At 39.6% G+C, this 16,488-nt stretch overlaps 2 protein-coding genes across 2 annotated transcripts; both read right to left on the bottom strand.

Moving 5' to 3' along the window:
• Positions 1-7,811: 7,811 nt before the first annotated feature.
• LOC118713166 (olfactory receptor 9Q2-like) lies at positions 7,812-8,756 on the bottom strand. Its single transcript, XM_036427562.1, has one exon. The coding sequence runs from the start codon at positions 8,754-8,756 to the stop codon at positions 7,812-7,814; it is 945 nt and encodes a 314-aa protein (XP_036283455.1).
• Positions 8,757-14,727: 5,971 nt separating this feature from the next.
• Positions 14,728-15,663, bottom strand: LOC118713131 (olfactory receptor 9Q1). The gene has a single exon (XM_036427517.1). The coding sequence runs from the start codon at positions 15,661-15,663 to the stop codon at positions 14,728-14,730; it is 936 nt and encodes a 311-aa protein (XP_036283410.1).
• Between the last annotated feature and the right edge of the window lie 825 nt (positions 15,664-16,488).

Here is a 16,488-nt window from a genome sequence, read left to right as displayed (position 1 = left end):
TGACTACATAGGGAAAGACCTATGACTAAGCCCTGGGTAACTCACATTTAGAAATAAGAACCCAACATGGAAGTCTGAGAAACTGCAATGAAAGAGGGAGGAAACTATCATAGAACAATTGGTGTCTAGAAGATGGAAGAAGAAACTGAAAAGTCTGCCGATGAAAAGAAGGTACCAACTGTTTTAAATACCACTGGAGCCAAATCATCGCTCCTGAAATCACGCTTTCTAATCTGCCCTCTTTAAACCTTGCAGCTATCACTCCTAGTGATTTCTCAACCAGTCCTTCATCCTCAGGGTTAAATTCTAAGTGAAATTGTCTAATTCAGAACATATTTCTTAGAAGATTAAAATGTCCTTCATTTCCTTTTTCCCTCCATCTTCCTTTTACTGACTCCCTCTTATTCTCTTTTTAATAGAGAAATTTAGAGGACTCAAAACTACAAATCCAGTGCCCTCAGTGGTCTCGGATCTGACTCTTGCTTCAACCATGTTTGGAATGAACAGACCCAGGGACACCTCTTCTTCCAGCCGCTGACCACTCTCCTGCGTCTTATCCAGTCACCAACTTCAGAACCACCTCCCGGATCAGTCAACACACCAGGGTTTTTTTCTACATTAACTCCTTATTGCCGAACAACCATGAGCTCCCAAATTCGTCAGGATTATTCCAGGTGTAGGCTGCGGTCAACCACCTGGCCAACCTGCATCTGCGGGCCCCGACACCTACCTCTCTCAGGGCTTCCATGGATGATATGGCTCTCGAGGGTGTGGGCTACTTCTGCGAGTTGGCAAGAAGCAAGAGGGCGCTGAGCATCTCTCAAAACTGCAAAACAAGCGCGATGGCCGCATTCTCTTCCAGGACGTGCTGAGGCCTCCCAGGATGAGTGGGCAAAACTCAGGACGCCAGGGAAGCCGCCCTGGCCTTGGAAAGAAACCTGAACCAGGCCCTTCTGGAGCTGCGAGCCCGGTTCTACCCGCGCAGACGCTCAGCTCTGTGACTTCCGGGAGAACCACTTCCTGGGTGAGGAGGTGAAACTCATCAAGAAGATGGGCGACACCTGACTCACCTCTGCAGGCTGGCGGCCCCCAGGCTGGGCTGGGCGAGTATCTCTTCAAAAGGCTCACCCTCAACAGGACTAGGAGCCTTTGGAGCCCAGAAGCCTTTGAGGGACTCCTCTGTCTCCCCCCGTGTCTGGCTTTTTCCTGAGCCTCTCCCTGAAACTACTAGCCATTCTTTTAACCACCCTGAAGCCCACTCCCATGCATTGAAACAATAAAACTTTTGCAACAAAAAAAAACTACAAACCCCTTTTAAAATTGGCATATGGTGTTAGAAAATACCATCTGTGACTTTAACCAACCAAGAAGTCTCAGGAACATCTACTTTCTTTGATAATAAAAAGAACTCTAGACAGTCTGACGGACCTAGAAAATATTATGCTAAATATTTCATTTAGCATAATATTTTCCAGGTCCATCATGCTGTCTAGCCAAACTGAGAAAGACAAACATCACATGATTTCACCTGTTTGTGGAATCTAATGAACAAAATGAATTGATAACAAAATAAGACCAGAAGCATGAAGAGATAAACCAAAGAACTTATATATTTATATGCATAGTCCATAGGCACAAGCAATAGGATCTTGAAGACCTGGGACAGAGGTTAGGAGAGGGGGATAAGGAGTGGTGGACATGGGAGATATCTGTAATATTATCAACAATAAAATATATTTAAAAAATAAAATAAAATAAAAAGAATATGGTACTACATGAAACTAAGCGTGGTTTATCCTGGGATAAACCAATCATCCAAGAGATGCAAATCAAAGCAATAAAGTACCACCTCACACCTGTCAGAATGGCTATCATCAACAAATAAACAAATGTCTCTCCCCTTCCCTTCCACTCTCTCTAAAAATCAATGGAAAAAATATCCTCAGGTGAGGATTAACAAAAGAAAAGAAGAAAGAATAGATGTGACAAAAACTTGAAAAAGCTACATACACTGAAAAACACAAAGCAATGATGAGATAACTTAAAAAAGACATAAATAAAAAAAGAGAAATACATTAAGTATACATTAAGTTCATGGATTAGAAAAGTCAATTTGTCAGTTTTCCCCAAATAGATCAATAAAAATCAATACAATCCCAACCAAAATTATAATAAACATTCTTATGGACTTTGGAAAATTGTATTTTTTAATTATATAAAAATTTAAAGGGCCTTAAGTAATTAAAATGGGTGAAGTTGAAGTACTAGCCCTAACTGATTTCTAGACTTATTCGTATTCAAGACTGTGTGGTATTGGCATAACAGCAGACAAAATAGAGCATTGAGATCGAATTGAGTTCAGAAATAGGCCCAAATATATGGACAATATATTTCCAACATATCTGGATAATTGATTTTCAACAAAGATTCGAAGACAACTTAGTGGGAAAAAAAGATAATCAGCCAAAACCGGTTTGGCTCAGTGGTAGAGCGTCGGTCTGCGGACTGAAAGATCCCAGGTTCAATTCCGGTCAAGGGCATGTACCTTGGTTGCGGGCACACCCCCAGTAGGTGTGCAAGAGGCAGCTGGTCGATGATTCTCTCTCATCGATGTTTCTAACTCTCTATCCCTCTCTTCCTATCTGTAAAAAATCAATAAAATATATTTTTTAAAAAGATAATCTTTTCAACAAATGGTGCTGAAATAATTGGATATGCATATGCAAAAATATTTATTTTGACCCATACCTGGTTCCATCTATAAAACACAATTCAAAATAGTTCCTAAACTTAAATGTAAAAACCTAAAACTATAAACTTCTAGATGAAAACAGAAGAGAAAATCTTTGTGAACATGAGAATAAGCAAAGATTTCTTAAATATAACAATAAAAGCACAAGCCATAAATGGCAAAATTGATAAGTAGGACTTTATCAAAATTAAAATATTTGTTCTTTGAAGGACACTGCTAAGAGCAACAGAAGACAGTGCAAGAACTGGGAGGAAATATTTGCTGATCACATATCTGATAAAGAACTTGTATCCAGAAATATAAAGAACTTTCAATATGTTAATTATAAGAAAATACAAAGTCCACTTAAATTTGAGCAAAAGATTTAAACAGACACTTCATCAAAGATTTACTAGTGGCAGCTGAGCACATTAAAAGATTAAGTATCAACATTATTACAAACTAAAACCACAGAGAGGTAGCTATTAGAATGCTAACATTAAAAAGGTTGGCCATAACAAGTGTTGACGGGGATGTGGAAGACCTGAAATGTTCATGTGTTGCTGGTGGAAATGTTAAGTAATACAACCACTTTGCAGAACAGTTTAGTAGTTTCTTTAAAAATTAATCATATACTTACTATATGATCCAACCATACTACCCCTAGATAGTTAACTAAGAGAAATGGAAGTATATATTCATACAAAGATTTCAGGAATGTCTATAGCAGCATTATTTAAAATAACCAAAAACTAGAAACTACCCAGATTCCAATTGACATGTGAATGAATAAACAAATTATGGTATATCCATTAAATGAAAAAACACCCAGCAATAAGTAATCAACTACTGATAACTGCAATAACATGAATGAACCTCAGAATCATTATGCTAAGTGAAAGAAGTCAGATGTAATTCTATTTGTATAAAATTTATATTAAATTCTAACTAACGTATAGTAAAAATCAGATTAGTGTTCTGAAGGGGAGGGTGGTGGAAGGGGCATGTAGGAGAAAATACAGTAGAATAAAGGAAACTTTTGGAAGTGATGTATATGTTATTATCCTGATTGTGGTGATGATTTCATGGGTGTATGCATATGTTAAAACTTACCAAATAGTGCATTTAAATGTGTGCAGTTTATGCATGTCAATTGTACTTCAGTGTAGCTGTTTTTTTGAAAGAGAAGAGATTTCAGACACATCCTTTGAGTAATCTTATGATAGGTTATAGATGACATATGATTAGATAGATAGATAGATAGATAGATAGATGATAGATAGATAGATAGATAGATAGATAGATAGATAGATAGAACAAAATAATCTTATGTATATTTTTAAAGGTAACAAAGTCTGAAAAAGAATCTTGACTTCTCAGGCAATCACTGAAAGTTGAAAAAGAAGATACAAAGGCAAGGTTGGTGACTGCTTGGAGGCACTTTATGGATGAAATATTTATTGGAGGGAGCTTTGACTCAGAGATAGATGCTCTTGAAGGACTTCAGAAGGCAATAGTTCATCTGAGTAATCCTGCTCTTCCTGAGGCAGTTGTAAATTCCCTCATATCCTCCTCATTGACCTACAAGAGGGCAAAGGTAAATTCCATGATTTTCACATTTATGTCTGGCCATAAGATGCACCCAGCCCAGACCTATCAAATATTGAGACCAAGAATACAGTTGAAATCCAGACACTTCCAAAGCAAACTTCAACTGAGAATTGGGACTTGGTAGAGAAGGGAGAAAATGCAGAAGGGCAGATAGCATGTAAACATACATACTTCTACTAGAATTAGGGGGGGACTGCTCCCTAAGGCATATAAATGTCTAATCACGGTGTAGTCCACCTGAAACTAATATAATATTGTATACCAACTGCAATTGAAAAAATTTGTAATTTTAAAAAAGGGTACATACTTTGGAGTAAGAAAGGCGAGATTGGATCCTCCCTGGACTGCCATTTTCTTGATGAATAAACTTGGGCGAGTTACGTAACTTCTTTGGGTCTTATTTCTTCCTTTTGCTAAAAGAGGTCAATAATAATTACTTTCTGTTAAAGTTGTCAGGAGAGCTAAAATAAATGATTCATGTAAAGCTTTTAGCATAGTGATTAATAATTTATTTAAGTGTTTATTTAGGTGTGTATGAGTTTAAGAATTAAGTTTAAATTATTAGCGAACTCTCCATTTCTGGAGATGTGTGGATTCAAGGCTGATCTCAGTCCTGGAGAGATAGTTCCAAAAGTTCTGAAGTGAAGAGGTCCACTGATCAGCTGTGGGTCCCTATGCCTATCAATGCTTATTTGGTTGTGGATCCTGAGATAGTTACCATAACAACACTAATTAATGTTTGCGTAATTCACCCAGCATCTTCCCATTCTCTATGGACACCAAGTTGTTGTGAGAATAAATGAGATACATATATTAATAAAATCTGGTCCAGAGTAAATGCTCTATAATTTTTTTATTTCACTGTTGAGAAAGCAGGCCGAAAGGCACTAACCAATTTGAAGCTCTATAGCTGAGAAGCAATAGACTGCACACTTTGGTGTCAAATTCTGAGCTCGTTCTACAACATAAATGCCTCTATCACCTGCTACAGAAGTTGATTTGTAAAATGGTCCCCAGATACACTCTTTAGAGTTCTTCCACCCTTATTCTGCACTTTTTAAGTGATTTGTGCAAAAACAATAATAAAAGTTGATGTGTGGACCCAAATCTCTTTGGCACCAGTGCAGTTTTTTCCATGAATCTTTTTGTAGACATGCTCACCCAATTCTTTCCTAAATTTTTGTCATATGTCCTTAAAAAGAAAGTTCCTAGAGTCCAGAAACTGCCATTTATTGAATCTACACACATCAGCTTCTCATATACAACTACATGCGCACATATATACACACACATACACACAAACCAACATGCTCTGTCACATTACAAAATACTAGCACATTGGGGCTATAAAGTGACTGTTTTTTACTGCCTCAGACCTCTACAGATTGGACTTTTACCATTATAGTATAAGGAATACAGTCAATAATAATGTAATAACTATGTATGGTGTCAGATGGGTACTAGACTTATTGGGGTGATCACTTTATATGGTGCATAAATGTCTGATCATTATGTTGTACACCTGAAACTAATATAATAGTGTATGTCAACTTTAAATGAGAAATAAATTACTTTTTTTTAAGTTTGAACTTTTTTTTTAATATATATTTTATTGATTTTTTTACAGAGAGTAAGGGAGAGAGATAGAGAGCTAGAAACGTTGATGAGAGAGAAACATCGACCAGTTGCCTCTTGCACACCCCCTACAGGGGATGTGCCCGCAACCAAGGTACATGCCCTTGACCGGAATCGAACCCGGGACCTTTCAGTCTGCAGACTGACGCTCTACCACTGAGCCAAACTGGTTTCGGCTTAAGTTTGAACTTTTGCCTTTTCTTCGCCAGGTAAAAGAAATAAAAGAAATGCAATAACAATGAATTCCAAAGGAGTGACTGCACAGAGTAGACAGTAGATCATAGCAGGAGACTGTGCGTATGGCAATTAAGTGCTCAGGCTCTGATTGGGTGGAAGCCCCACTCTACCACTTACATGTTTGCTGACCTTGGGAAAATTGCTGGACCTTTCTAAGTCTCAGGTGCCTCATCTACAATGAAGCAGGGATAATAGAACACACTTCATAAGGTTGTGATGAGAATTGAATCAGATAATTCCTCTAGCAAACATCACAATTCCTGGAAGATGATAACTGCCTAGTAAATGTTAGTTTCTATATGTCATCATCATCATTGTCATTCAAAACCACAGAAACAATAAGAAAGAAAACAATTAAAGAATAAATGAAGAATTAAAGAATAAATATTTTCCAAATATTAAAAAAGATATTTGGAAAAAGATTAGTTGCATGTGTAGATAACTTTTTTATTTTCCAAAATATTTTTGCTCAATTCATCTAGTATTTGTTGTGCCAGGCAATGTACTTCATTCAACAGACACTAACGAATAAGACAGATGTCACCCTTCCCATTTATGCACTAAATCCCCTAAACATAGTCCTATAAAGTAGATAAACTCACTTGGCAGATTAAAAAAATGAGGACTGAAGAAGTTAGAACTCAAAAATAGGCACTGGAACCTGATGTTAATTTATTTATTCAACAAATACTGGAACCTTTATGTGCTAAGTGCTTTGCTAAGCACTGGCATACAAAAATGAATTGCACAGGTAAAAATGCTTACTCATGTAATTTACACAATATTAAATACGTAAAACATAGTACATCCAATGGTGAAAAGCATTACATAGATTAATAAATTAATAAGTGGAAGTGGAAAGTTTGGGTGCAATTTTAAGTAGGGCTGGGAAAGTCTTCCCATGTAGGTGATATTTGAAGAAAAACAGAGGATGGAGAAACTAAGGAATGACATATTTGCTAAGGATCCATCTAGGGCAAGCATGTCAAACTCAAAGGCTAACACGAGCCAAATAAATAAGATTTGAGTTTATGTAGGCCGTTAAAAAAAAAACCTTCAATTTTCATGGAAGCATAGATTTATTTTGATAGACATGCTGAATACAAAGGGCTGAAATAAATGCATATTCATTAACATAAAATAATAGAACCTTTAATAAAAATTAATACTTTTCTTGAACATTAACTTATCAGACACTGAATAACTACACAAATTAATAAGTGTAACACAAATAAACCTATTTTTCTTGTTCTTCAAAAGCAAAATATTTTCTGTTGCACACATCAAACAAGTCAGTCCAAGACTAATGGCATGGCAATTGGCTACTAAAATATTCACTGCTAGAATTAGTGGAGAGAAATGGTGCACCGATAGGTAAAGCACCTAAGGGAAATGAATACAACATGATGATAGTAACCAGTCATTAGCGAATGTTGTAGTTCGTTATTAATAATTATGTATAACAGGATATTGTATAAATTAAGTTATGAAATTTTTATTAAAACATTTCTTACATACCGTTATGTTGGCTGGGCTGCAAAAATATTCATTATGGGCCACATGCAGCCTGAAAGGCCATCAGTTTGACATGCTTGATCTAGGGCCTTCCAGGAGCCTCTGATCTGCTCAGGGCTTTCCTGACAGCTGCCTTTACCTCCTTATTCCTCAGGCTGTATATGAAAGGGTTCAGCATTGGGGTCACCACTGTGTAGAGTACAGACACCACTCGGTCCCCCGCTGAGGACTGGCCTGAGTTATCCCGCAGGTACATGAAGATGAGGGTGCCAAAGAACAGTGACACAGCCATGAGGTGGGAAGCACAGGTAGAGAAGGTCTTGGCCCGACCCCCAGCAGAGCGGATCTGCATGATGGCCACGATGATAAACAGATAGGACACCGAGATCACCACTATACAAGCAGGCATGACAAAAATGGCAAACACTATGATCACTACCTCCTGCGTGAAGCTTTCTCCACAAGTGAGTTCTAACAGAGGAGGGAGGTCACAGAAAATAAAGTCAATCTCATTGTTTCCACAAAAGGAGAGCGTGAAGGCTGTGACCGTTCGCACAAAGGCACTGGAAAAACCAGCAATGTAGGCCCCAGCTACTGAGCCCCAGCGGGCCTTCTCGGTCATGATGGTGACATAAAGCAGAGGTTGGCACACGGCCACATAGCGATCATAGGCCATGATGGCCAGGAAGTAACAGTCGATGGACGCAAAGAAGGTGAAGAGGAAGAACTGAGCTGCGCAGCGAGCCTGTGAGATGACTGTGCCGTGGTCCAGCAGCACAGCCAGCAGCTGAGGGACGATGACAGAGGAGTAGCACATGTCCACGAAGGAAAGGTGACCGAGGAAGAAGTACATGGGGGTGTGGAGCTGGTGATCTTTGTGGATCAGGATGATCATCCCTGCGTTCCCCAGCAGAGTGACAAAATAGAAACTCAGAAATAACAGGAAGAGAGGCAGTCCCCACTGGGGATGTTCGGTGAATGCAATAAGGAGGAATTCGGTCACTAGGGTTTGATTCCTCCCAGCCATCCATTCAGCGGTGTATGTGAGAGGGCTAAGACAAGGGCCAGCTGGAGAGGAACATTCAAGTCATTGCAAGTAGTAAAGCTTTAAGTTGGGTGACATGTAGGTACTTGACTTCAACAAACTGCAGTCTGATGTGGAAGTAGGTGAATATAGATCTCACTGTAATATAAGGTAAAAAGTGGTGAATGCTTCTCTTAATGCTAAGAATGGAAAGCCAATGATTCCCTGCCTTACAAGTCAGCCCTTGTTTTTGCAAATCTGACCCCAATTAGCTGTTTGATCTTACATAAGGCACTTAACCTCTCTGAACTTCAATTTCCTCTTCTGCCAAAAGGGAATCATAACATCCGCTCTGCTTTATGAGATAAGGTTAATGACTAGATTAAAACAGATGAGAAAATGCTTTGGAAAGCTAAAGGCATCCACATAGATATGGTAGCTATTTAAATTTTTAAATGAGCATTTTAAAGAAGGAAAATGTATATGCTACGAACAAAAGAGCATGAACCCAAAAAAAAACCATTAGCAATCAGCAATGGGCTCTGCTTTTAGAAATATTTCTATTTTCAATCAACATGAATGTTTAACAAACAGCTGTTATACTAATTAGAGCTGGCTGGCTTGTGTTTGTTTTTTTGTTTTTTGAAAATACTAGCATTAACCTTGAAATCAAGAGCAAACATTAGCTCATTTTAGCCCCTAACAAAGCTCCATAATCATAGCCTGGGTGTCCTCGCAGTATTAATAAAAGCAGTAGTATGATGAGAAATGGTATCTGAATTTGAAAGCAGAGATAGCTCTGGTGTTGTTTTTGGAGGAACCTGAGTTAATGGATCTGTAGGTCCTAATAGAGTTCTATAATAGGCTGTAAAAAAAAATGTTTTAATCAAGTTTCATTACCTGATAGAACATCAGTCAGATCAATACCAGCTAACACCTTAAGGGTAACAAATAAAAGAAATTAGATCTGGAAGCCATGAGCTGGGCATGAACCATCCTCATCTGGATTGCACTTTGTTAGTGGTTTCCTCGTTTGTTTAGCGTTTCTTCTGCTGGTGACCTGCTGACCCAGGGGAGACCTGGATTCTATATCACCCACACTAGACGTGTGAGCCTGGACAAATCACTTTTCCTCTCTGGACTTCAACTGCCTTCTCTCTGTTCCCTTTCAATAAAGAACAATGCAGTATGAGATGTTCATCATAGCAATCTGCTTGAGATGGGGTCACTCCCAGAACCTCTATGTTCTATTCTCACTTCATGGAGTCCCTCTCTTTCTTCTCACCCTTCACAAAACAGTACATCCCTGACACTAGAGTTCCCTGGGATCTTTTTTCCTTTCTATTTTTTTTTTCCAGACTCAGCCCAGGATCATAGCGCTAGGGACCCAGATTCTTTCACTGAGCTTCTGATTCAGCACTAGACCTTGCTGGTGGTGCTTCTTATAGTAACTGCACCAGCACTGCTCACTAATTGGTTCCTAAGGTGAGTCTCCAAGGACAGGCAATTTATCTTCATGTGACTTCCAAACAAGTCATCTAATATCTTTGAATTTTATACTCTTTTATTTCAAACTCCCAAAGCCCCCATCCCATGTCCTGTCATCACTCAGCAGGGCCTCATGGGGCTAGTTCCTACTTTTGGCTTATCTCTGCCTTGTGCCAAAAGAAATGAATTTCTTTGATGTTTTCTATATCTTGCTTGGAAATTTAGTCAACGGTTTTGCACAATGGTACCCTGGCTGGCACAAATGGATCCCAAAAGGAGGCTGTTTTATTGGCAGAAGCTTTTGCTTCTCATTATTGAGACACACTGTAATGGGTAATTCCAAAAGTTCACCATTTGGCAGAAACATGATGGTGCAAGTGCAGGAGTCATGAGATGAAATGATGGAAAGGCAGGTGTGAGCAGGTCATGAACAGACTTCTACCAGCCAAACTGCCCAAATTCTTTTTTTGTTTTGTTTGTATGTGTCCTTATTCCCCTATTACCTCCCTACCACCCCCCCTCATACTCTCACACACCCCTTCCCACTCCCACCCCCACCCCCATTGTTTTTGTCCATGGTTAGGCTTATATGCATGCATACAAGTCCTTTGGTTGATCTCTCCCCCTTATCCCCACCCTTCCCTACCTTCCTTCTGAGTTTAATGGTCTAGTTGATGTTTCTCTGCCTCTGGATCTATTTTTGTTCATCAGTTTATGTTGTTCCTTATATTCCATAAATGAGTGAGATCATGTGATATTTATTTTTCTCTGCCTGGCTTATTTCACTTAGTATAATGCTCTCCAGTTCCATTTAAATTCTTAATAGTGACCAACCTCTCCCCCAGAGCACTGGCTCTCAAACTTTACTGTGTATAAGAATCAGCCAAAGAATTTACTGAAAAGTCGAATATTATCATCCCACTCCCATAAATTCTGATGCAGTGTCTGCTATGGGACAAGGCATCTAGATTAATGGCCATCCCAGATGGTTCTGGCACAGCTAATGCCAAGAAATTATATCTTGAGACAATGCCTTGGGAAGTGTTCTCAGGAGCTCTAACTCTGTTTGACCTCCTGTGCATTGTACTGTAAACAAAAATATTAAAGGTGTGTTCTTGAAGAGCATGATTCCTTCTAAGTCCCATTAGCACCTCCCTTCCTCACAAGAGACAAGTTAGTCAGGGTAGGCTTGATGGTTCTCTGTATTATAAATTTTAAAATGTAAATACAGAACAGGTTATGCAGCTACTTGTTGGTAAAACAATGACTTGAACTAGGTCAATGGCCTGTTGACTAAGTCTATTCAGAGAATGATACAAGACAAGAAGAGTCAAGGGCAGTGGTTCTCAACTTTGATGCAAATTAGAATGACCTGGGCTGTGGAGCTTTGAAAATCCAAGGCCCAAAACCGGTTTGCTCAGTGGATAGAGTGTCAGCCTGTGGACCAAATGGTCCGGGTTCAATTTCAGTCAAGAGCATGTATCTTGGTTGCAGGCTCTTCCCCGACCTCGGCCCTGGTCAGGGCACATGCTGGGGGCAACCCATTGATGTGTTTCTCTCAGAACAATATTTCTCTCTGTCTTAACCCTCTATTTCACTCTCTCTAAAAGTCAATGGGAAAATATCCTCAAGTGAGAATTTAAAAAAAAAAATCCCAAGGCTCAGAATGTACTCCATAACAATTAAGTCAGAATGCGTGTAGAAGCCAGACATAAGAATTTTTTAGTCCCCAGATAATTGCAATGTGCAGTAAGGTTTGAATACCACCACAAATGGCTCCTACCTTGCAAAGTCTTATTTCCTCCAGGTGTCTTAGATAGATAATAAATTTATTGTTCTCATAAGTTCGAAAATCACTGCATGTTATATTCCCACATGGAAAATCGTGTTTCATTTAATCATTTTAAAGGGTCTATAAAGTGCTATTCTGAAGAAACCTTGTTAACTTTCTTTAACCCACTATTTATCAAAAATACTTGACCAAATGTACTCTTTTTTCACTGAAAGTAGATTAGCATGCTGCAGAAATAAAGTTCCTAAGGAAGGATGCCACTTAGGCAGCACAGCTCTAAAAAATCTCAGCAATTGTCCAAATGCCAAAGAGCAAAGCAGTAACCCTTCCAAGAAAAGACATCTCCTGATGACTCATCTCAGAATCTGGCTCCTTTAAGTCTCTGTCTGACTGGCTGCCCCAAGAACAGTGGTTCCTACTGGGAAAGGAGCTGGGAGGCAGCCAGGAGGGGAGCACCATCCATCCAGATGGATCCCCTGGGAATTATAAAGAACGACTTTTCCTTCAGTTGTGAAGTGAGTCCAATGGCTGAGCCTGGCAGTCCAATGTCTGAATCTACCTTACCTCATCCCCAGATGAAATAAGCTGCTGGGGGGTTTATATCATGATCCCATACCTGGGATCATGTGTTTTGCTAATGCAAGGAACAGGAAGAAAAGGAGTTTGAGTTCTGGGAATAAGGATAAAAGAAAGAACAGAACAGAATGAGTAGATGAGACCTGTTCCTTCCAGTACATGGAGTTTGATTGAGGCACCTACAGTTAGAGAAGTGAGCCATCAGATTCTGGGAGGCTTTGGCCACAGGCTGAGCCCTTGCAGAGTACAGTGACACTGTGCAGGCCAGGATTCCCTCCTGCCCACCTCTGTGTGGAATGCAGCAATGCTCTGCCTCCCAAGAACAAAAGCTAAGGATATAGTGTGTTGATATCTACAGTACAGACACTGCAGATACTATTATAAGCAATGGTAATGGTATAAATTGACCAAGTGGACATTCAGGCAAAGCATGTGATGAGTGGGAGATAGAACAGATGGAGAAGAAGGAGAAGAAGAAGAAGAAGAAGAAGAAGAAGAAGAAGAAGAAGAAGAAGAAGAAGAAGAAGAAGAAGGAGAAGAAGAAGAAGAAGAAGAAGAAAGAACAGAGATATCTCTATCTGGATAGTACCGTATTTTTCGGACCATAAGACGCACTTTTTTCCCCCCAGAAGTGGGGGGGTGAAAGTCCCTGCGTCTTATGGTCCAAATATAGCCTACACATATACTTTAAAAAAAGAGTTTTTTTACTTGCCCAGCTCTGTGTGGTCTCTGTGTGCTTGCCCGGCTCTAAAATGGTTCTAAATGCTGCTATTTACTTTACAGGGTTGATTACATGTGTTTATGACTGTGATGTTGGGTTTTAATGCACATAAAATATTTTAGGACACTATTTGTTTCAGAATCTTTTTTTCTTCATTTCCCTTCTCTAAAAACTGGTGCATCTTATGGTCCGGTGCGTCTTATGGGCCGAAAAATACGGTAATTCACAGACATGTTATTGTGGATTTTTTTATTTTTATTTTTTTTTTTTACTGATTCAAAAGAGGCATCACTGGTGAACTAGCACAAAAGTCTGAAAAATACTTTGATCAGGGTGAGCTTTTTTTTTTTTTTTTTTTTTAATTTAATTATTTATTTTTTTTTTACATATTTTAATGTTTTTTTTTTTGTCCCCCTCCCTCCCTCCCCCATAGCCCCTCCCTCCCCATAGTTTTATGTCCATTGGTTGTACTTATATGCATGTATACAAGTCCTTCGGTTGATCTATTATCTCCCCCAGATCCTCCTCCCCTCCCAGGGTGAGCTTTATTAACAAGACCATCAGAATACTACCTTAATTTAATCATTAAAAATAAGTGTAATCTAAATGTTGAATTCTAATTGATGATATTATACTGTAGTATATAGGGGTGAAGAGTACTAATACCAATATCTGCAATTCATTTTCAAATGTATCAAAAAGTAAAGCATATTGATGGATAATTTGTTGGCTTGATAAATGAATAAATAGATTTTATATATATGTGGTAAAGCAAATATGACAAAATATTAGGAGTTGTGAATCTAAGTATTGAGTCTAGGAGATACACTCTACATTATTTTCAATATTTTTAAATATATTTTATTGATTTCAGAAAGGAAGGGAGAGGGAGAGCAAAATATCAATGATGAGAGAGAATCATTGATCAGCTGCCTCCTGCAAGCCCAACAATGGGGACTGAACCTGCAACCCAGTCATGTGCCCTGATAGGAATCGAACCATGACCTCCTGGTTCATAGGTTGACCCTCAACCACTGAGCCACACCAGCTGGGCTTATTTCAATATGTCTATTACGGAAATATTTTATAGGAAATTTTTCCCAAAAAAATGTAATTGTGTTTTATAGTCATAGACCTGTGACGTATGTCACAACTAGATCACATAGGATTTAAGTTCAGATGCTTTTGACATTTTTCCTGGGAGTTAAAGCTCTCACCATAATCTCTCTTCTGAGGCTGCCTCTTCCTTTTCTCCCTTTCTCTCACTGAAACTAAAATTTCTGGTCCTTTTACCAAGGCACATTCATTTAAACACTGAGTGTGCTATAAACAATGTAACCAGAATGCTGGCACTTAAAGAGGAGGTGATTCCCAGGACTGCCCAACGTAGGGGATAGTTAGAACAACTTGGCTCTGTTGAGAATTTTCCTCAGGGCCTCCTTCACTTCTTTGTTCCTCAGGCTGTAAATGAGGGGGTTCAACATAGGGATGACAGTTGTATAGAACACAGACACCACCCGGTCCTCCTCTGAGGACTGGCCTGAGTTATCCCGCAGGTACATGAAGATGAGGGTGCCAAAGAAGAGTGACACAGCTATGAGGTGGGAGGTACAGGTAGAGAAAGTTTTGGCCCTGCCTCCAGCTGAGGGGATCCTCATTATGGCCACGATGATAAACAGGTAGGACACCAAAATCACCACCAGGCAGGCAGGGATAACAAAGATAGCAAATACAATGATGACCACTTCCTGATTGTAACTATCCCCACAGGTCAGCTTTAAAAGAGGAGGGAGGTCACAGAAAATAAAGTCGATCTCATTGGTTCCGCAGAATGAGAGAGTGAAAGCTGAGACTGTCCGCACCAAGGCACTGAGGAGACCAGCAAGGTAAGCCCCAGCCACAAAACCCACACGGGCCTTCTGCGTCATGATGGTGACATACAGTAGGGGTTGGCACACAGCCACATAGCGGTCATAAGCCATGAGGGCCAGAAGATAGCAGTCAATGGAGCCAAAGAAGGTGAAGAGGAAGAACTGAGCAGCACAGCGTGTGTAGGATAAGGCTGCCCCCAGCTCCAGCAACACAGCCATCATCTGAGGAACGGTGACAGACGAATAGCAGATGTCCATAAAAGAGAGGTGACTCAAAAGGAAGTACATTGGGGTGTGGAGCCGGTGGTCCACATGGATCAGGATAATCATGCCCAAGTTCCCCAATAAGGTGGTGAGATATATAAATAGAAAGAGGAGAAAGAGAGGGAATGCCCGATCAGGATGGTCAGTGAACGCTATAAGGAGGAATTCGGTCACTAAAGTGAGGTTCTTCTTTGCCATGAAGCCAGAGGTACCTGAGAGGGCTCGGATGAGAAGCAAGTTAGGAAGCTATCAATAGGACTTAACTGCATTTCTGGTTTATATTTTATTAAACATGTACTATGGACAAAATATGCCAGATGCTGTGTGGGGCTTCAGAGATGACTGGGCTTAGCTCATACCTTTAAAGATATTCTCTGAATATCTTAAGTCATAAAGTCATTCTGGTATATCAAGAAAAACCAATACAGGTAGACATTTTTAGAATAAGAATACATATTTTCCCACCCTTATTACTCACTGTGTGATCCCTTGTGACTCAGATAACCACTCTTTTTTTAAATTGAATTTATTGAGGTGGCACAGGGCTACCGAGTCAAAGAAAGAAATCCCCGGACAGAAGATGGTATAGCAAAGATGGAAATTTATTGAAGACCAAGTACAGATTCCCACATGGGGAGGGGAAAGAGTCTCACAGCACAGACTCCCACATGGGAAGGGAGAAAGAGTCCCACCCAGTTTCTTTTGCCCCAGTTTATAAAGGCTGCAATTTTTGTGCCTCGCTATCCTCTCTGATTAGCCACTATTCCCTTTGATAGGTCAAACCTCACAAGGGACTGTAAGGCCCTCCTTCTTTATTTTGTAAATATAGACATTTGGCTACTCCCAGTTCCCCTGTCTTTCAGAAATGCAACTGCTGCCTCTCCCAACTTCCTTGTCTTATGGAAATGTAACTTCTGCTGGCTCCCTGCTCCCTTGTCTTATGGAAATGTACACTTTTGCAGCTCTGTAGCCCTGTGTTTTTTTTTTCCATGGACCACCTTAATTTTAAAAGATTCCCTAAAT

Source organism: Pipistrellus kuhlii, unplaced genomic scaffold, assembly GCF_014108245.1.
Source record: "Pipistrellus kuhlii isolate mPipKuh1 unplaced genomic scaffold, mPipKuh1.p scaffold_m20_p_9, whole genome shotgun sequence".
Taxonomy (NCBI): Eukaryota; Metazoa; Chordata; class Mammalia; order Chiroptera; family Vespertilionidae; genus Pipistrellus; species Pipistrellus kuhlii.
The sequence above is the reverse complement of the archived record's forward strand: the minus strand, read 5'-3'. Positions and strand labels throughout refer to the sequence as shown.

What these genes read in the sequence shown, in the direction of transcription:
- LOC118713166 (XM_036427562.1), bottom strand. Translation starts at nt 8,756, where the DNA reads ATGGCTGGGAGGAATCAAACCCTAGTGACCGAATTCCTCCTTATTGCA.
- LOC118713131 (XM_036427517.1), bottom strand. Translation starts at nt 15,663, where the DNA reads ATGGCAAAGAAGAACCTCACTTTAGTGACCGAATTCCTCCTTATAGCG.